Source organism: Oryx dammah, unplaced genomic scaffold, assembly GCF_014754425.2.
Source record: "Oryx dammah isolate SB20612 unplaced genomic scaffold, SCBI_Odam_1.1 HiC_scaffold_6, whole genome shotgun sequence".
Lineage (NCBI taxonomy): Eukaryota > Metazoa > Chordata > Mammalia > Artiodactyla > Bovidae > Oryx > Oryx dammah.
In genome coordinates this window covers 29,713,140-29,735,209 of record NW_024070190.1, presented here as the reverse complement: position 1 = coordinate 29,735,209, position 22,070 = coordinate 29,713,140, and the positions used below count along the sequence as shown (strand labels likewise).

The 22,070-nt window shown below is 34.7% G+C and overlaps 1 protein-coding gene across 2 annotated transcripts in view; it reads left to right on the top strand.

Annotated features, from left to right (window-relative positions):
* ADK (adenosine kinase) overlaps nt 1-22,070 on the top strand; it is a 536,287-nt gene that overhangs the window by 66,613 nt on the left and 447,604 nt on the right. For both annotated transcript variants that reach the window (XM_040242473.1, XM_040242472.1), the window contains exon 3: nt 9,756-9,809. In XM_040242473.1, coding sequence (XP_040098407.1) covers nt 9,756-9,809 — 54 coding nt within the window. The remainder of the gene's footprint in view (nt 1-9,755; nt 9,810-22,070) is intronic.

Genomic DNA, 22,070 nt, shown 5'->3' with positions numbered 1-22,070 from the left:
ATCTTTCTATCTATCTTGCTAACCATCTTGCGTTACCATCTTTCTAAATTCCGTATATATGCGTTAATATACTGTATTGGTGTTTTTCTTTCTGACTTACTTCATTCTGTATAGTAGGCTCCAGTTTCATTCACTTCATTAGAACTGATTAGTATGCATTCTTTTTAATTTCTGTGTAATATTTCATTGTGTATGTGTACCACAGCTTTCTTATCTGTTCGTCTGCTGATGGACGTCTAGGTTGCTTCCATGTCCTGGCTATTAAAAATAGTGCTGTGATGAACATTGGGGTACACGTCTCTTTCAATTCCGATTTCCTCGGTGTGTATGCCCAGCAGTGGGATTACTGGGTCATATGGCAGTTCTATTTGCAGTTTTTTAAGGAGAATACCAGAGCACCTGACCTGCCTCTTGAGAAATCTGTATGCTGGCCAGGAAGCAACAGTTAGAACTGGACATGGAACAACAGACTGGTTCCAAATAGGAAAAGGAGTACGTCAAGGCTGTATATTGTCACCCTGCTTATTTAACTTCTGTGCAGAGTACATCATGAGAAACGCTGGGCTGGAAGAAGCACAAGCTGGAATCAAGATTGCCGGGAGAAATATCAATCACCTCAGATATGCAGATAACACCACCCTTATGGCAGAAAGTGAAGAGGAACTAAAAAACCTCTTGATGAAAATGGAAGAGGAGAGTGAAAAAGTTGGCTTAAAGCTCAACATTCAGAAAACGAAGATCATGGCATCTGGTCCCATCACTTCATGGCAAATAGATGGGGAAACAGTGTCAGACTTTATTTTTTTGGGCTCCAAAATCACTGCATATGGTGACTGCAGCCATAAAATTAAAAGACGCTTACTCCTTGGAAGAAAAGTTATGACCAACCTAGGTAGCATATTCAAAAGCAGAGACATTACTCTGCCGACTAAGGTCCGTCTAGTCAAGGCTATGGTTTTTCCTGTGGTCACGTATGGATGTGAGAGTTGGACTGTGAAGAAAACTGAGTGCCGAAGAATTGATGCTTTTGAACTATGGTGTTGGAGAAGACTCTTGAGAGTCCCTTGGGCTGCAAGGAGATCCAACCAGTCCATTCTGAAGGAGATCAGCCCTGGGATTTCTTTGGAAGGAATGATGCTAAAGCTGAAACTCCAGTACTTTGGCCACCTCATGTGAAGATTTGACTCATTGGAAAAGACTCTGATGCTGGGAGGGATTGGAGGCAGGTTGAGAAGGGGACGACAGAGGATGAGATGGCTGGATGGCATCACTGACTCGATGGATGTGAGTCTGAGTGAACTCCGGGATTGGTGATGGACAGGGAGGCCTGGCGTGCTATGATTCATGGGATTGCAAAGAGTCGGACACAACTGAGCAACTGAATTGAACTGAACTGAAGGACTCTCCACACTGTTCTCCATAGAGGCTGTACTAATTTGCATTCCCACCAACAGTGTAAGAGGGGTCGCTTTTCTCTGCACCCTCTCCAGCATTTATTGTTTGTAGACTTTTTGATAGCATCCTTTCTGACTGGTGTGAGATGGTACCTCATTGTGGTTTTGATTTGCGTTTCTCTGATAATGAGTGATGTTGAGCATCTTTTCATGTGTTTGTTAGCCATCTGTTTGTCTTCTTTGGAGAAATGTCTGTTTAGTTCTTTGGCCCATTTTTTGCTTGGGTCGTTTAATTTTCTGGAATTGACCTGAAGGAGCTACTTGTATATATTTGAGATTAATTCTCTGTCAGTTGCTTCATTTGCTATTATTTCCTCCCATTCTGAAGGCTGTCTTTTCACCTTGCTTATAGTTTCCTTTGTTGTGCAAAAGCTTTTAAGTTTAATTAGGTCCCATTTGTTTGTTTTTGCTTTTATTTCCATTACTCTGGGAGGTGGGTCATAGAGGATCCTGCTGTGATTTATGTCAGAGAGTGTTTTGCCTATGTTTTCCTTCAGGAGTTTTATAGTTTCTGGTCTTACATTTAGATCTTGAATCCATTTTGAGTTTATTTTTGTGTATGGTGTTAGAAAGTGTTCTAGTTTCATTCTTTTACAAGTGGTTGACCAGTTTTCCCAGCACCACTTGTTAAAGAGATTGTCTTTTCTCCATTGTATATTCTTGCCTCCTTTGTTAAAGATAAAGTGTCCATAGGTGTGTGGATTTATCTTTGGGCTTTCTATTTTGTTCCATTGATCTATATTTCTGTCTTTGTGCCAGTACCATATTGTCTTGATGACTGTAGCTTTGTACTATAGTCTGAGGTCAGGCAGGTTGATTCCTCCAGTTTCATTCTTCTTTCTCAAGATTGCTTTGGCTATTCGAGGTTTTTTTGTATTTCCATACAAATTGTGAAATTATTTGTTCGAGTTTTAGATAGGGATTGCATTGAATCTATAGATTGCTTTGGATAGTATACTCATTTTCACTATATTGATTCTTCCAATCCATGAACATGGTATATTTCTCCATCTATTAGTGTCATCTTTGATTTCTTTCATCAGTGTTTTATAGTTTTCTATATATAGGTCTTTTGTTTCTTTAGATAGATTTATTCCTAAGTATTTTATTCTTTTCATTGCAATGGTGAATGGAATTGTTACCTTAATTTCTCTTTCTGTTCTCTCATTGTTAGTGGAAAGGAATGCAAGGGATTTCTGTGTGTTAATTTTATATCCTGAAACTTTATTATATTTATTAATTAGCTCTAGTGATTTTCTGGTGGAGTCTTTAGGGTTTTCTATGTGGAGGATCAAATCATCTGCGGACAGTGAAGAGTTTTACTTCTTCTTTTCCAATCTGGATTCCCTTTTCTTCTCTGACTGCTGTGGCTAAAACTTCCAGAACTATGTTAAATAGTAGTGGCGAAAGTGGGCATCCTTGTCTTGTTCCTGATTTGAGGAGAAATGCTTTCAGTTTTTCACCATTGAGGATGTTTGCTGTGGGTTTATCATATATGGCTTTTATTATGTTGAGGCATATTCCTTCTATGCCTGCTTTCTGGAGGGTTTTTTTAAATCATAAATGGATGTTGAATTTTGTCAAAGGCTTTCTCTGCATCTATTGAGATAATCATATGGTTTTTATCTTTCAATTTGTTAATGTGGTGTATCACATTGATTGATTTGCAAATGTTGAAGAATCCTTGCATCGCTGGGATAAAGCCCACTTGGTCATGATGTATGATCTTATTAATATGTTGTTGGATTCTGTTTGCTGGGGTTTTGTTAAGGATTTTTGCATCTATGTTCATCAGTGATATTGGCCTGTAGTTTTCTTTTTTTGTGGCATCTTTGTCTGGTTTTGGTATTAGGGTGATGGTGGCCTCATAGAATGAATTTGGAAGTTTACCTTCCTCTGCAGTTTTCTGGAAGAGTTTGAGTAGGATAAGTGTTATCCCCTCTCTAAATTTTTGGTAGAATTCATCTTGCTGAATTTTAATACTCATCTAGTTTTCTAATGAGAATTTAAAATATTATTTTCATAAACCTTGTAACTTTGCTATTATTTGCATTCTAACCCCATGGTTTACTCTTAATTTCCTTCTCTAGAAGCCTCTTAAATTTCAGCCTTAGTGATTAGTAGATTAACACTTTTGATCTCCTTTTTCTTCCTTTGCAGTATGGGTTTTTTTGGTATTTTTTACAATATATAGGTGATTTACAATATTATGTTAATTACTGCAGTACAACAAAGTTATTCAATAGTACATATATATTCATTGATTTTTTAAAATAATCTTTCCATTATCGTTTCTCATAGGATATTGAATATAGTTCTCTGTGCTTTTAACATTTCTTTTTTTTTTTCCATAGTGCACACCTTGGCGGAGATCTTAGTGCCCCAAACAGAGATTGAACTCAGACACCAGGCAGTGAGAACCAGGGAATTCCCTTAATATGTTTTAATCAAACTTTAATTTTCAATTGCAAGAACCATTTAAACATGTTAAGTTTAAATCTTGCTCTGTCCACTCTATCTGATTGATTCTGTCAACTTTATAGAACTTTGCAGGATACCATTAAGGTTCTTTGGTTTATACGGTAATATTTGTAGATTTCTAGAATTTTACTTGTTTGATTCTCAAGAGGGCAATCTTAGTTGCAAATATTTATGGACTATTTATTATCATCCTCCTTTATAGCAAGTCTTAGCTTAGCATTAGCTATCTGACATTGGTAGGGCATTTCATTTATGACTGAGCTGTTTTGGGGGTTAATAATCTGTCCAAAGACCTTTCTGAGCCTTAAGTTCTAAGTTATGCTAATCTTCAGGGAAATAACATATTTGAATGAATAATGTTTGTTTCAGTCTCGTACAGAAGACTCAGACTTTGTGGAGACTAGAGGCAAGATAGAGAGGGCCCTTGCCTGTGTCCTCTTCTGCTTCCTCATCTTCTGATGACTGGAGTGTATGTCTTTTCCTTCTGGTAAATTCAGGTAGAAAAAATGTTGAGAAATACCATGGTACCCTTTTGCTGTCTCTGGCTTTTTTAGGAACTATGTTCATGTTTGAATCTAAGAAATGATATGAAAGCAGAACATCTGTTTAATCATGTCTTTAGGAAACAAAACTCAAGTGAAAAATAGTTTATGCGTTGTATTATTCTGGAGGAGACAGAGTAGGAAGTTGAAGTATAGCTCTCTATTTTCTACTTCTTACTAAGTTGAATTTTCCCTTTCGAGTTTATTAATTTAAAACATTGAATATTCAGAGAATAAGTTAAATATAATAAGAGATTTAAAAATCTGTATGTCTTTTGTTCTGCCAACAGAAGTTAGGTTGGCAGAACAAAATCCATTAAATGAAAAAGAGAACTGCATTTAATTTAGTCCCACATTTAAACAGATTTTAAAAGCAAATATTAACATTAAATGTTTCATTGAAAAGCAGCTCCATTTTATTAGTAAGGATTGTGGACCTGATGGCATATTTACTTTTACATTTATAATTGTAATTTATATCTTGCCTTCCAAAATGAATTTGAGGCAGTGTTTTAAGTATATAACTGTGTCCTTAAACCTAGCAGTTTGGCTTGCTCTTGGTGGTAGGTCAGGTTCTTAAGAAGAAGGGTGCAAGAGTTAAGGAAGAAATAAGGAAGATAAAACTGACTAAACCAGCAAAGACAAAGAAGAATAAAAGGTTATTGAGATCTGATGGAAAGTTACCTGGCTTGGGGCAGGGGAAAATCATATCAGAGAAAGAAATACTAAGGAGAGACTGAACATTTTAAAGTTTGGGATTAGAGAGGTAATCTGCCAGTAGAATAGTTTAAAATGGATCTTGCATTTTGATATTAATTTCTCATTTAAATGCTTTCCTCTCCGTAGTAACCCTCTGTGTTTTTTCAGTGTTTTAATTTTATTGAGGCTTTCAGTGGATAATCAAAGGTGGTGAGTGCTACATTATACTTAAAAATATGTGGGTTCTTTTTAAATATCTTTGATTTCTAACATAATTCCTCAGTGATAACAGAATAGACTGCATTAGACCATGAAATTTTTGTACCTTTGTCCTTGGGTATGTTCCAGTGTCTCCTGATTTATAGTCTGGAAACTAGAATTTTTATCGTACTGTTGTGTGAAAATTATATAAATCTTAATTATTTTGGCTTGGTTCATAGTACTTTTCAGATTTACTTATCCTTCTACTTTTCTGTGTACTCATTCTGTTAGTTTTTGAGAGTTTGATACTGAAACTCCAACTAAAAATCTTAATTTATCTACTTAAAAAATAATTGTAATATATAGTGGAACTACATGTAACTTTGTTCTATACTTTACAAGTCTCCTAGATGTGTTATCATACTTTCATAATTTAAAAAATAAGAAAAGAAAGAAAAATAATGGATCTTGCAAATTTATTGTTGAGGACCTGAAGATGTACTCTAATCTGCAAAGTAGAATGTCTTTTGAGTGATTTGATCACAGTTAAGCTGACCTTGCCTTCTTCTTGCCTATAATATGGATCTTTTTTATGGGTTACCTTCACTATTCCCTTTAAATTCTTACCCTGAGACTTTAAAAGTTGTTGTTCAGTCGATAAGTTGTGTCTGACTCCATGGATTGCAGCTGCTAGGCCTCTCTGTCTTTCACTATCTCCTGGAGTTTGCTCAGATTCATATCCATTGTGTCAGTGATGCCATCTAACCATCTCCTTCTCTGTCTCTGCTTTTTCCTCCTGCCCTCAGTCTTTCTCAGCATCAGGGTCTTTTCCAGGGAGTTGATTCTTTGCATCTAGTGTCTGAAGTATTGGAGCTTCAGCTTCAGCATCAGTCCTTCCAATGAATATTCAGGGTTGATTTCCTTTAGGATTGAGTGATTTGATCTTGCTGTCCAAGGGACTCTCAAGAGTCTTCTCCAGCACCACAATTCTTTAAAAGGAGGAAGGGTTTTTTTTTTTATGGGGAAGGAGCACAGAAGAGATGAAATGGGAGAGGAAGAGAAAGTTGGGCAACAGATAAAAGCTGTCCTTTTTTTTGACTCTTACAAAAGAGACAGTACTCCCTCTTCTACATTGTACTTAACTTTATTGTAATATCAATACTTATGACACTGAGTGATTACTTTTATTCTGATATGTCTACTGAATTGTGAGATCCCTAAGGGCAAGACAGGCTTCCCTGGTAGCTCAGAGGGTAAAGAATCTGCCGGAAGTGCAGGAAACCTGGGTTTGATGCTTTGGTTGGGAAGATCCCCTGGAGAAGGGAATGGCAACCCACTCCAGTATTCTTGCCTGGAAAATCCCATGGACAGAGGTGCCTGGTGGGCTATAGTTCATAGGGTCACAAAGAGTTGGACACAACTGAGCAACTAGCACAGACATAAGGGCAAGACATGTTTGTTATTTCTCTTTCACTAATTATCTAGAGAAAGAACGTAAGGGAATTCCCTGGTGGTGTAATGGTTGGGACTCCCTACTTCCATTTCAGGGGACACAGCTTCAATCCCTGGTCAGCAAACTAAGATCCTACTGGCCTCATGATATGGCCCCCCCAAAAAAGGAGCTAATATATTAAAGGTGCTACAGCATTGTTAAGCACACAATACATGTTTTTTTAAAAAGGAAAGTTATATTGATTGAGTTCCTATTTTGTATATATCAAGCACTTTGCTAAGAGAGAGATATCATCAAATCCACTGGTTTCAAACTTCTTAAATTCCATGAAAATGTTTTGCTAAGTAAGTACTTCCTCACTCATTTAAGTATTTATGATTTTTATATTTTAGTGTTAAATAAAACTGGTAAATCATTCTTTTACTGGAGTCTAAATACCTTAGTGGTTTGATACCTATCATTCATTATACATTTATAAAAAGATAAAAACAACTTCTTTCTTAATGTTAAAAGATTTATATTCTTTCCTCTGTTTAAACTTGTATTTCTATTATACTTTCCCCACCAGGTTTCATCCTTTTGTGATATATTTTTTAATGCATGGATTATGTTTTGCATATAATGTATTATGTATACATTATGAAGGCAATGTATTTTTATGAATGCAGTGCTTTCTTGCATATTGATCACCCTGTCCTATGTCTTTGAACAACTATATGTATGAAGTCAAGTTTAAAATATTTTTTTCTAGTTATTTTAATTAGCATACAATTAGTAAAACAATATAAATGTATTAAATGTTAAATCATTATTAAACAAGAAAATAAGAAGTTCTTGGAAATGCATCTTTTAATGAGATGAGTGAAGCTGATCTTTAATTTTTTTTAATTAATTGAATGTTTTCTGGATAAATAATACCCAGTGCTACAGTAAGACAATGTTCAGCATTAATTTTATTTCCCCCTTTTTTTTCTTTTAGAGATCTAAGTTTTGAGTACTCTGTTTGTATAATTAATTGAATGGTAATGGACAGTTTTGTTTCAGAAATTTTTACTCAATTAGTTGAACTTTCCTAATTTCAAATGATTTATCATCAGAATTATTTTTATTTATCTATCCGCTGATAACTTGATTAAGACCTTTTTCAGTTTTGTTGGAAGCAAAGAATAGACATCGCCTGACTTGCCAGGGTCGTTAGAGTCATTAAAGACTTGGAATTCTGGGAAGTATACCAAAAAGGCTTTATTAAAGCTTCTTAATATAGTTATATTAAGTAGTGATTATACATTGGTGTTTTATTCATAGGCATTGTTCAGACAGTATTGAGAAAAGCTAAATCTTGTTAACTTCAGTATACCTATGTCAAAAGAATATTTCTTTGATAAGATGTTTTTATCAGGTGACTTAAACATGTTTTAACCAAAACCATTTATTCAGTTTAAAGCCACCGTCTGTCTTGAAAACTTTTTGGCAAAACTGTTCTTTCATTGTCACACCAATGAGATTTACTTTCATGATGTAAAAAGTCTGACTTCATTTTCTCAATTCAAATAAATTGATTTGATTCATGTTCCTGTAACAACCATCTTTGATACTTAATCCTTGGTAGATAAATGTAAGGCAAGAAGACTTGTTCAGTGTTGCTTAGAAGAAATAAATTGACTTTGTCTTTCTTGTTCCTTTTTAGAAACTCTCTTAGCTTTGCTTCACAGAACTCTCCTTGAAAAGGAATGTATTCTCTGATGATGAACATGGGCTAGAAATGATGAACTTTAAAAATGAAAATTGTAATCAACTTCTGAATATATCTGAAAATAGAACATTCTATCCCAATTCCTCATTTTAAATTTCTGTCTTCATTCTTTACTGTAATAGTGTATAAAACAAGACGCCATAAAGTCAGTTTGTAGTACTTTAAGAAGGCTTTGAAGACAAAGTATTATGAATCGTTCTTTGTTTAATACTTCAGAGATTTTTATACTTAGGCATTGCAGTATGGTTACATTCAGGATGGAAAAGATGTGTGCCATTCTTTTTATAAAGTGAATAAAGGCACTTGTGGAAGGGGAGGCAAGAAAAGAGAATTAGATGACCTCTCTGCTGTCAGACAATTAGTTTTAGGAAAAGGATGAGTACAAGTGGAAATTGAAGACCTGTCCTTTGTTGTTTGCCTATTTCTGTGACCTTTAGTAGTATGAACTATATGATATTGGAATATCCCTATTCTTATATTTATGGTAGCCTCTATTTTATAGTCAGGGAAACTTATAGTTGAAAGAATTGCCTATGGTCACTAAGCTAGTAAATGGTTTAGTTAAGAACTCCAAAGCTTATTTTTCCTCCTGTGTTACATTACCTAGTATATAGTCTGGAATATAATAAATGTTTACTGTATATTGCTTTTTTCCCTCTTTTGGCCGTACAACATGGCATATGGGATTTTAGCTCCCAGACCAGAATAGGAACCCACACCCCCCCTGCTTTGGAAGCATGGAGTCTTAACCACTGGATCACCAGGGAAGTCCCTACTATATATTTAATGAAAGAATAACTTTGTATTGTTTTGTGAACTATTAAATCTTAACCTTGGAGTAGTTTCTTGAATTTTGTACTGCTGGATAAATGTAACATTATAGATGAGTCACTACAGAAGAATATTGAAGATACCTCACATTTTTAGAGCATGGTCAAGTTCATTTCCCTTTCGTTACTGAGGTGGTGTTGGTGGAAGTGTCTAATAGAGCATCAAAGAACTCAGACATATTATTAATGTTTTATCAATTAAGAAAGAGACTTGTTATCAGTGTAGTAGTGTTTATTTGCTTGGGTTCAACTGGCTGTATGTAGAGACTGCAGTCAGATGTCCATGAGGCAAACATACTCATGTGTTTATTTGACCAGTATATTTTTGTTTCTGTGTTACAGGTATTCTCTTAAACCTAATGACCAGATTTTGGCTGAAGAGAAACATAAGGAACTGTAAGTGCATTAAACCCTAGGCTATAGACTGTCTGTGGATTAGATGTATAAACAATCTGATTTTTTAAATTCCATGAGATTTAAAAAATCTAAAGATGTAACCAGTAGTATGTTCTTAATCCTAGTAGGATTAGGATAAATTATACTACATAAGGTTAACAAAGTTGTTACCACATGCACATTAAAATATGTTTTACTAGTATTGTATCCCATCATCTTGCGAGTTCCTTGGACTGCAAGGAGATCCAACCAGTCCATCCTAAAGGAGACCAGTCCTGGGTGTTCATTGGAAGGACTGATGCTGAGGCTGAAACTCCAATACTTTGGCCACCTCATGAGAAGGGTTGACTCATTGGAAAAGACTCTGATGCTGAGGGGAATTGGGGGCAGGAGGAGAAGGGGATGACAGAGGATGAGATGGCTGAATGGTATCACCGACTCGATGGACATGAGTTTGGGTAAACTCCCGGAGTTGATGATGGACAGGGAGGCGTGGTGTGCTGCGGTTCATGGGGTTGCAAAGAGTCGGACACGACTGAGCAACTGGACTGAACTGATCTGATCCTATCATCTGAACTAAGGGCATATTGGGAAATAAGTTGTTTTGTTTCTTTCCCCGGATAAAGTATTAAATTATCATTGTTAATTTTGGCTCTTGCTGAGTTGACTTCCACCCTGTGCTTAAGGTGGAGACATGATTTTGTCACCTTATGAAAAAGTAAATGCTTAAGCTTGTTTAGCACAAGGTTAAAAAAACACTTTAAGATTGTAGATGTGAATATAACTTTGTTTCTTTAAAAATTTTTAGTATTCATAGAATTCTCTCTTTCAGGTAAAGTAACTGTGTATACATGATTTTGGAATATCTCTGTTGCTGTTTTTATGCCCTATGGTAGTATCTAAAAAAATTACTGTGTTACAGGAACTGTGAGGTTTTTAGCTAAAAATTACAGACTTGGTAGTTTTAAAAATTCATCTCTTGTTTTTCAATATTATAGGATTGTTCCAGGAGGGAAGCTAAAAAAAAAAGTTTATGCTTCTCTTTTCTAGTAGTATACCTTTTTTTCTCCATCATGCAATAAGAAAGTTCTGATAATGTTAATTTTATGCAAATATTTAATAGCAACTAGTAATGTAGAACTAAGAGTTTGAGGCTTACTATACCTTTAGGTTGGACTTAACATTATTAGCATTATTATTATATGTTTTTAGAATTGAAGTATAGTTGACTTATAGTGTTGTGCAGATCATACTTATTCTCAGTGATAGTTAAGATTCTATCCTGTTTATAAATACATTGATGAATTTGTTTACAGACTTCCTTGGTTGTTTCCTTAATGTTTGACATCTAATTCAAGTCCCTCGCTTTTTAGTTTAAATGAAATCTTCATTTGTACTCATGTGTATGGAGAATAACTTTCTGTAGATCAAGTACTTTTCAAGACTCTTATTTTCTTCCCAAGGTTAAATAATGATTTTTCTGAGTACTTGTAACTGCTTAAAAAAACTCTGTCCTGGATCTCTCCCAGATTATTTTCTTTCTTTTCTCTTATTGAAGAGATTGTAGAAAGTGTTAATCATCAAATGGTAGGCTGGGTGTGCAGGGAAGGGATTTCTTTAAGAGTTCTTAAAATTGATATATCCCATTATTATGTTAGCCTTTCATCATGTTAATCACAAAATGGTAGGCTCAATGTGTAGGGAAAGGATTTCTTTAAGAGTTCTTATAGTTGGTATATCCCATTGTTAATATTGGCCTTTTACTAGTGTTTTTATATTTGTTATGTCTTCATTTAATTATAATCTCCAAGTGAGTTCTCAAATTTATTGCTAAGGAGTTTTATTTAATTTTTTTCTTTACAACCAGAAATTGTGCATGAGGGTATATGGTTGTAACTGTACCATTGGTTGATTGCTTGTTATTTATAGGTCTTACAGCAGAGCTTTTTTGGTTTGGGAATTAGGTAGTCAACCTAGAAGTTCTCTGGGTCTTTCCTGGTAGCTCAACTAGTAAAGAATCTGCCTGCAATGCAGGAGACCCTGGTTCGATTTCTGGTTGGGAAGATCTCCTGGAGAAGGGATAAGCTACCCACTCCAGTACTATGACCAATATTAAAAATATCAGAAAACTGCAATAGTGTAAATATTTTCATATTATTTAATATGTAACCCATATTAATGTCATTCATTTATAATTTATTTAGCTGTCTATGATATAGTTGACCCTCAAGGATAGACTGATGTTTTTCTTTGACTTTATTATGAAAAATGTACAGTATATAATTAACCATATACTCACCACCTAGATTTTATCATTGACATTTTACTCTACTTACTTTTTTACCTGTCCATTCTTTTGTCCATCCATGACTTCATCTGCTTTTGGAATGCATCTCAAAAGTAAATTGCAGACATCAGTATGTTTCCCCATAAGTATTTCAACGTGCATACCATCACCTAGAGGTCAGTCTTTTAAAGTTTTTTTGTATTTACATGTAAAAATTTTCATACATTGAAACACACAAATCTTCAGTGTACATTTGCTGAGTTTTGACAGATACATGAATGTTTGTAACCCAGTTCTCTATCAAGATCCAGAACAGTATCGTCACCCCCGAAAATTCTTCCCTTCTTCTTCTTTGTAGTCACTCTGCTCCTACCCTCCGAGAGGAACCGTTATTATGACTCTTTTTCAACCATAGATTAAGGTTTTCCTGTTCTGCAATTTCTTACTAATGGAATCATATGTCTGTTCTGTTTTATATAGTGCTTCTTTCACTCAGTATAATGTTTTTAGATTCTTTCATGTTGTATGAATGAATTAATTTCTTTTTATTGCTTATTAACATTCCATGGTTTATCTGTTCTCTTATTGGTGGACATCTAGGCTGTTTCCTTTCATTTTGGCTGCTATGAGTAAAGTTGCTGTTAATATTTTTGTACAAGTCTTTTGGTGAAAATGTTTTCATTTCTCATAGAAAATTACTCAGGAGTAGATTTGCTGCTGAGTCACTAGGATATAGGGTACCATCATATTTGGTTCTATAAGGAACGATGAGATTTTCTTCAGAAGCAGGACTGTTTTACATTGCTAACAGGGATATGTGAGAGTTCTAGTTGCTCTACATCCTCATCAACATTAGGTGTTCGATGGTCTTGCTAACTTTAGGTATTCTGATGGATATGTAGTTGCATTTCATTGTGGTTTAATTTTCATTTCCATGGTGACAATTGATATTGAGCATTTTTTCATTTGCTAATTGGCCATATGTATTTTCTTTGGGCAAGAATCTGTAAAATCTTTTGCTGATGATAAACATTGGATTGTTTTTGTCTTTCATTGCTGAGTTGTTGAAATTCTGTATATATTCTGGGTACCAGTCTATGTCAGCAGTCCTAGGCATACCTTTTTCCCTTAATAGTTTCTTTTGATAAGCAAGTTTTAAATTTTTATAAAGTCTAATTTATCAGTTTTTGCCTTTATGATTATTGCTTTCTATGTTCATCTAAAAAACTTTTACCTGCCCTCAATTTATGAAGATACTCTTATACTGTGATTTGAGCTTTTTTTGTTTAGGTCTGTGATCTGTAAGGCATTAATATTTATCTATGATTTGAGTTAGATGTTGAGGTTCATTTTTCTTTACCTGGATGGATATCTAGTTACTTCAGCACCATTTGCTGAATAGACTTTACTTGTCCACTGAATTGCTTTGATGCCCTTGCTGAAAATCAAATAACCTAGGAAATATGGATTTCTTCTGTTCTGTGGATTTACTTGTCACTCTATGCCAGTAATATGCCAGTAACACAGCATAGTAAATATTGAAGTCAGTCGCTGTAAGTCCTTCGACTTTGTTCTTTTATGAGATTACTTTGAATATACTAGATCCTTTACGTTGCCTTTTATTTTAGAATCAGCTTCTCAGTTTCCTCACAGAGACCTTTCGGGATTATCATGGGGATGTTGAATCTATTTCAGAGAGAAGCGACATTTTAACAGTGTTTAATTCTTCTTTAATTACTCTCAGCAGTGCATTGTAGTTCTCAGTGAAGAAGTTTTGCTTGACTTTAGGCTACATGAATTTTAATACCACCCTTTATGACTGAATTTAGAAACAAAAGATTGAGGGTTTCACATTATATTTTCACCTTGAATGTGTTAAATTTGGATAGATGATTTTTTCTTCTCACAATGGAAAATCTTCTGTATTTGTATTCTTCTTGTAGATTATTTCTCTTTAAATATATTATATAATAATTATTTTTATAAGTTAACATTTATCAATGTTATACATTTATCTAAAAAAAAGTATGTTGGAGTTACTATATTTCTACCATTTCCCCATAATTAGCTGTATAGGAAAATTAGGTATGTTCCTAATCTTTGCCAGCTGTGGTTAAAATGAGTATGATTGAGCTGTTCCAGAGACTGGAAAAGAGAAGTAGGTATTTAGCTCAAATTTGTCATAATTAGTAGAGAAACTCTTCAAGGTGTGTAGTGTGATGAAAGATTAATAGCTCAAATTTTTAATTTAATGCAAATACTCTACAAAAAATAGTATGATATGACAGGAAAATACAGTTGCATTATTGATTGAAGGAGATTTTTTGGTTAGACCTTTTCTTTTGTCACTATTTAGCATTAAAAAATTACATGTTTTCTAGGTTACTCTTTGCTTTACTTATTTAAATTTAAAAAAGATGTTGGAAAGGAGTCTAGAGTCTTGTTAGGATTTAAATAATATATACACATTTTACAGAAAACACAAATTTTTCAATTGTCTTAAAAGGCAAGTGCCATACTCTTGGATTAATCTTAAATGATTTATTCTCTTTTTCCAGTGAAATTAAATAGTTAACTGTATAGAATATTATGCAGTTGTTAACATGTTTTTAGGAAAATATTTAATATCATAGTGATAAAGTAATTGAAAAAGCTTGCTTACAGATATTATAGAAGAGAACTGTAGTAGAATAGTAGATCTGTGGGTGATAGGATTATGGGTGAATTTTGTTTTTTTCCCTTGTCCTTTTATGTGTGTTAAATCTTCTCTAATGGGTTGTGTTAATTCTCTAACCAGAAAAAAGAAAGAATAAAAGAAGTCATAAATTCCCTAAATTTAAATTGGTTATTAAATATATTATCTGTTTCAGGATGAACTTTTTCAACTTTTATGATTATAATTGGTGATCTAAGTTAGGAAACATAAAAATGAGGGTCTAAAGGTTGAAATGACACAACTTAATTCTTTTTTAGTGCAACTTGAAGTCTTCTTTCTTAATGACTAGTGCTTATGCAACAAGGACGGAGAAGGCAATGGCACCCCACTCCAGTACTCTTGCCTGGAAAATCCTATGGACAGAGGAGCCTGGTGGGCTGCAGTCCGTGGGGTCGCTAAGAGTCAGACACGACTGAGCGACTTCACTTTCACTCTTCACTTTCATGCATTGGAGAAGGAAATGGCAACCCACTCCAGTGTGCTTGCCTGGAGAATCCCAGGGACGGAGGAGCCTGATGGGCTGTCGTCTATGGGGTCTCACAGAGTCGGACACGACTGAAGCGACTTAGCAGCAGCAGCAGCATGCAACAAGGATCTTTAACTTGTTAGTTAGTACATGCTTGATTGATTTGGCGTTGGTTGATGTATCTTAATTCTTTTGACTGCTGGTTCTCTTTAGTTTTTGACCTGTACACCTAAGAAAACTTAGTTGGGTACACCACTGTCAGAACAGATATTAATTTAAAAAAACTCAGCATTAGCCCTTCATGAAAGCTGCTTATAAATAATTTCATTTGTATTTTATACTTAAAATAGCTGAGATCTCTTTATGTTTAAGACCAAGCTTTTAAAAATATCATAAGAGGTGTAGCTATAAAACAAAATTATCCAAATTAATAATTCCATGCTTTATTCCTATAAAACAGTATTATTTGCTTCTTAATTATAATCTGCTGAAAATCTTGATTTAAGTTGTAAAAATGCAACCTTAAGTTAACTGACCTATTGAAAGTCTACATTAATTCTTTTTATGCCAATAGGAGAGTATAATAACATTATTTTGATATTACTTTGTGGTAAATATTAAGTATGCTTTTATTTAAAATATTCTTAGTACCCAAGATGTCATAATTCAGACTCCATATACGTTTAGTCACTTGTGCTTCTCACTTGTACTTGTTACTTCCTTGTTTGGGGAAGACTGACCGGCACGAAAACAGGGAAGATTGGTCAGCAACGAAAGTGACACTTGTTTGTTTTAAGCATAGTGGCTTTTCTCAAGTTGCTGTTTTTCTGTGTACTGAAGATACTGAGAGGTGAGTTTTAAGTGGGGAAGGCCAAGAAATTAAATTTGTGATCTGATTAATCCAAAACTATGGAATTTATACTTTGCACTGTATGTGATCGAATAATGAACTGGTTTCATTAGTCTTCTGCAGATTTTGCTCAGTCTTCTAGAGTTTTAGTTTTCTAGGTGGAGATACTTAAATGAGAAAAATATCACTATTTCATTGAATAAATATTTTTTCACCTACTTACCAGTTGCTATGCTAGGTGATATTTAAGAGAAACATTTATCAATATAGACTTGCTGCTGCTGCTGCTGCTAAGTCGCTTCAGTCGTGTCCGACTCTGTGACCCCATAGATGGCAGCCCACCAGGCTCCCCCATCCCTGGGATTCTCCAGGCATGAACACTGGAGTGGGTTACTCCCCAATTAATAGTTCACATTTTAAAAGTTTTGTAGTTGGAGATTTTATAATAGTGCATTCTCTCACTGTTGGACATCTACAGTTATAGGAAATAGAACTCTTTTGTTTTTATTTATGAATATCTAAATCTATATTACATTGAACAGAATATTGAGATCAGATCATAAAGATTCAGATAAGGAAAGATAAAAATTGGCTTGATTAAGAGATAAATTTCAAAGGCAAGTATAAGTAAATTCGAAAGAATTCATGCCATTTAGCACATACAGAAGTAATTTGATAACTGAGAATTGTTTTTCAGTTTCCTGTACTTCATAAAGCATGGGGAAAGCCTCTTTTTAGAAGAGATTCACATTTATTTACTTGGCTTTTAAATATAGTTGCCAAGATAAAGGGTGAATTTTTACCTTTACCTCTAGAACAGTTCATGCTCTTCTAGATATGGAGTATATTTTACTTTTTGTTACTGAATGAATTCTCCTTATTGACTATTTTTTATGTCGAAAATTGTATTAATTTGTTAGAATTAGTCCTTGAATTTAAAATTTTGTCTTGCAATAAGTATAATATATTTAAGTTTTTATCAGTTTAGAGTTATGATGAAATGGGAGAAAATGAATGAATTATGTAAGAGGTATGAAGTAGAAGTATTGGAAAGTGAAATCGCTCAGTCGTGTCTGACTCTTTGTGACCCCTTGGACTATAGCCTCCCATGGACTATATCCTCCATCCCTGGATTTTCCAGGCAAGAATACTGGAATGGGTTGCCATTTCCTTCTCCAGGGGAATCTTCCCCACCTAGGGATGGAACCTGGGTCTCCTGCATTGCAGGCAGACTCTTTATGGTCTGAGCCACTGGGGAAGGACACTGTTAGACCTTAATCTTTGATTCAGTGTCAAAACATTAGAATTTCTTAGAGAACAATGCCCAGTTTATTAACCAGTAGGGAAGATTTTTAAGTATTTAAGTGGCACGTTTGAAAACATGTTCAGAGCCGTTGGAGACAATCAATATAGCATCTGTCTGAATGTTCCTAAATTCATTATTATTAATGGTGTGACTTAGTAATTCTTTGAAAATATCAGGATTGTTTTGTAAGAGTAATACAAGAATATTTGCCTATAAAGCTGATAGATTTTGTTCATTGCAAATACCAAAGAGAAGAGAAAAGTCAAAACTGAAATTGAAATAAAGAATATCTAGGACCAGCAACGAGGTTACATGGTTAGTGTTTTATATCTTTTACATTATAGAATGCAAGATTCTAGAAATGAGCCCTAGAATTGGGTTACCCTGCCCTTTAATTACAGCATAGGACCAGAATCCAAATCTCCTGATTCCCAATTAATTGCTTTTTTATCACACCCAGAAGCTCCTTGAGAATATGATTTTTTTTTTAATAAAAGGGGTTGATACTCCTTGGCAGATTCACTGATTATAATGAACTCAACTGTATCAAGGCACAATGGGTAATTAATTTTACAGTATTATGGTTTTAGAAACTGCCTCAGACTCACTGAGGACAGTCAATCAAACAAATGCTACATGTATCTGAATTCCAAATACAAGGCACTTATTCTTCCAAGGAGAGGGTATAATACAAAGCTTTTTGGCCATCTTGAGTCTAAAAACTTTTAGAGAAGTTTGCAAAATGTCAAATTTGTACTTGTAATTTAGTTTCGTTATATACATTTTACAATCACATATTATGTGAAATGATATTGAAATTATTTTTTCTTTTTTACTTGTTATTTGTTTGAATATCCAGAATTTTCATAATCTAATCACCACTGGAACTGTTTTCTCTAGAACACAGCAGTCTTCTTTGATCCAAGTTGTTTGATTTCATGTATAATACTTTCATAGGACATTTTATTCTAAGCTACCAATTCCTCTTACATGGGAAACATTTTGTGTTGTTGTTTGGGAAATATTTTTTAATTGATTTTTTAATGTATAGTCATGATCTTTGTATTGGAGAAGGCAATGGCACTCCACTCCAGTACTCTTGCCTGGAAAATCCCATGGACAGAGGAGTCTGATAGGCTGCAGTCCATGGGGTTGCTACGAGTCAGACACGACTGAGCGACTTCACTTTTACTTTTCACTATCATGCCTTGGAGAAGGAAATGGCAACCCACTCCAATGTTCTTGCGTGGAGAATCCCAGGGACGGGGGAGCCTGGTGGGCTGTCGTCTGTGGGGTCTCACATAGTCGGATACGACTGAAGCGACTTAGCAGCAGCGGTGACTTAAAAAGAGTATTTAAAGAAATTCTTTAGAAGAATGATGTTATTTAAAACGAACATTTACTTCACACACTCTGGTTGGGGTGGATGCTATATTTCATTAGTTTTATGTGATTTACCAGAGAAATGCCATACTTTGTAGATAATATTGTGGTTTTTTGGGGGGTTGGCTGATGGCCAAGGTGTAAAAACCTTAGAGTATAATCCAAGTTTATGTTGATGAATAGAAATCTAATATTTCTAACTGAATAGGTCTTTTCTTGAAGTTCTATGTATTATAAAATTTTTCCTTGTGATGTTAGCTCCCTCTGTAGAACTTCATTAACATTGCAACTTGGCTATTTCAATCATTTTGCAAAATGATTGAAACATTATCCAAAATACATTAAAATTTTTTCCTTTAAAACTTTTGCTTTATATTCTAATAACTTCTAAGTGTTTTTATTTTCGTGTGTGTGCGTGTATGTGTGAAAATGTTACCTTTAGAAGAAGTCTCACTTTGTATATACTAAATTTTCGTAGCAAGTAGAAAGGGAAACCATCTTTCCCAAATATTCCTACTACTTTAATGTTTATTTAATTTGTGAAAGCCAGAGATACTTTTGATTTCTAGGTCTGTAGGGTCTGTGTTGGATAAGACCAGAGGAGATAGGAAAAAACCTGATGGAAGATTTTTTTTTGGGGAAAAAAAAAGTTTTCTGCAAGTATAACTGGTTTCCATATATCATATTTTAAATTATCTTTTTTAAAAGAGTTTTTTCAGTGTTAAATTGGATGAGAAAATGGTCATCAAGGGAATTTTGGGGTGAGGGGTCTTGCAGAAAGGGCACAAACAAAATTTCTGCATGCTAGAAGGATACATTTCTTTTCAAATTGAATTCAACAAAAAAGTCCAAAGGAATGCAGGAAATACATACATAGTTTACATAAACTTATGTTCTTGTGGGAAAATCCTTTATTATCAAATCCTACCACCATTTTCCTTTGTTGGAATGTGGATACTTCTTTCACCTCTTTTCTCCTTTCTCTTCCAGATTATATTATATTTAAATATTGAGTTGTATAATTATCTCTTCAGGGAAGTTTTCCCCATTAGAATGAGGGCAAAGTGAATGTGTCTAGCTTCCAAAATGAAATTTGGAAAAATGGGCAAATCGATGTCAACTTTAAAGCTAGGGACGTTATTAGGATGATGCATGAATCGGCTTTTAAACAATTTTATAAGTTAATTATCTTTGAACTTTTTGTTAATTTTGAGTGTATTTATTCTGTTAAAGTATAATATAGTTTATAGAAACACAGGTGTACATTATGGTGGCACCAAAAACATGAGGGATGATTTTTATATTTTATTTGTTGAGCTTCATTGAATTTGATTACAGAATTATTTGAAAGAGTATAATTGAACTATTTTATTGATATAGCAATACTCTTCATGATCTTTTAAAAAAATTGAGATATAACTGATTGTATTAGTTTCAGCTATGCAACATAATGATTCAATATATGTGTATTTTTAAAATTAAATATATAGTTGATATACAATGTTAATTTTTGTTGTACAGCAGAGTGATTCAGTTATATATGTATATATATACTTTTTTAATATCCTTTTTCTTTATGGTTTATCACAGGATTTCGAAGATATATGTGTATATTGTAAAATGATCACATCTAGTTAATATCCATCACCAACATAGGTGCAAATTTTTTTCCTGTGGTGAGAAGTTTTAAGATCTACTCTCTTAGCAACTTTCAACTGTCTGTGTTCTTTTTTTTTTAATAATTCTTCCTAGAATGTTACAGTAGCACCTTAGAACCACCTGCCTTATCCTCACCCCTTCTCTTCACTTCACATTCTTTGTCTAATGTTTGTTGCAGTATTTTGGTTTTTTCTTTTTCTGTCCTATTGATTGTCCACCTTTCTAAGAGACTAGTTTGTCCCGTCTAGTTTGACCATGTTATTAAGGCACATTAATAGTTCTCTGTTGGCTATTGGATGAATTGCTCTCTGCCTACTGCCAAAGAATGTTCAGACTACCGCAAAATGAAAAGTGAAAGTGAAGTCACTCAGTTGTGTCCGACTCTTTGTGACCCTATGGGCTGTAGCCTGCCAGGTTCCTCTGTCCATGGGATTTTCCAGGCAAGTATCCTGGAGTGGTTGGCCATTTCCTTCTCCAGGGCATCTTCCTGATCCAGGGATTCAACCTGGGTCTCCCATACTGCAGGCAAACTCTTTTACCATCTGAGCCACCAGGGAATACATGCTAGCAAAGTAATGCTCAAAATCCTTCAAGCTAGGCCTCAGCAGTGTGGAAAGGTCAACTTCCAGATATACAAATTGGATTAAGATAAGGCAGAGGAACCAGGGATCAAATTGCCAACATTGTTCAATCATAGAAAAAGCTAGAGATTTCCAGGAAAACATCTACTTCTGCTTCATTGACTATGCTGAAGCCTTTGACTGTGTAGATCACAACAAACTGTGGAAAATTCTTAAAGAGATGGGAATACCAGATCATGTTACCTGCCTTCTAAGAAACCTGTTTGCAGACCAAGAAGCGACAGTTAGAACTGGACACAGAATAACAGACTGGTTCAAAGTTGGGAAAGGAGTACGTCAAGGCTGTGTATTGTCGTCCTGCTTATTTAACTATGTGCAGAGCACATCATGCGAAATGTTAGGCTGGATGAAGCACAAGCTGGAATCAAGATTGCCGGGAGAAATATCAATAACCTGAGATATGCTGATAACACTACACTAATTTCAGCAAGCAAAGAGGAATTAAAGAGCCTCTTGATGAAGGAGAAAAGAGGAGAGTGGAAAAGTTGGTTTAAACCTCAACATCCAAAAATGAAGATCATGGGATCTGGCCCCATCACTTTGTGGCAAATAGATAGGGAAACAGTGGAAACTGTGACAGACTATTTTCTTGGGCTCCAAAATGGCTGTGGATGGTGACTACAGCCATGAAATTAAAAGACGCTTGCTCCTTGGAAGAAAAGCAATGACAAACCTAGACAGCGTATTGAAAAGCAGAGATATTACTTTGCTGACAAAGGTCCATATAGTCAAAGCTGTGGTTTTTCCAGTAGTCATGTATGGATGTGAGAGTTGGGCCATAAAGGAAGCTGAGCACCGAAGAATTAGTGCCTTTGAACTGTGGTGTTGGAGAAGATTCTTGAGAGTCCCTTGGACTGCAAGGAGATCAAACCAGTCAATCCTAAAGGAAATCAACACTGAACATTCATTGAAAGGACTGATGCTGAAGCTACAATACTTTGGCCACCTGATGC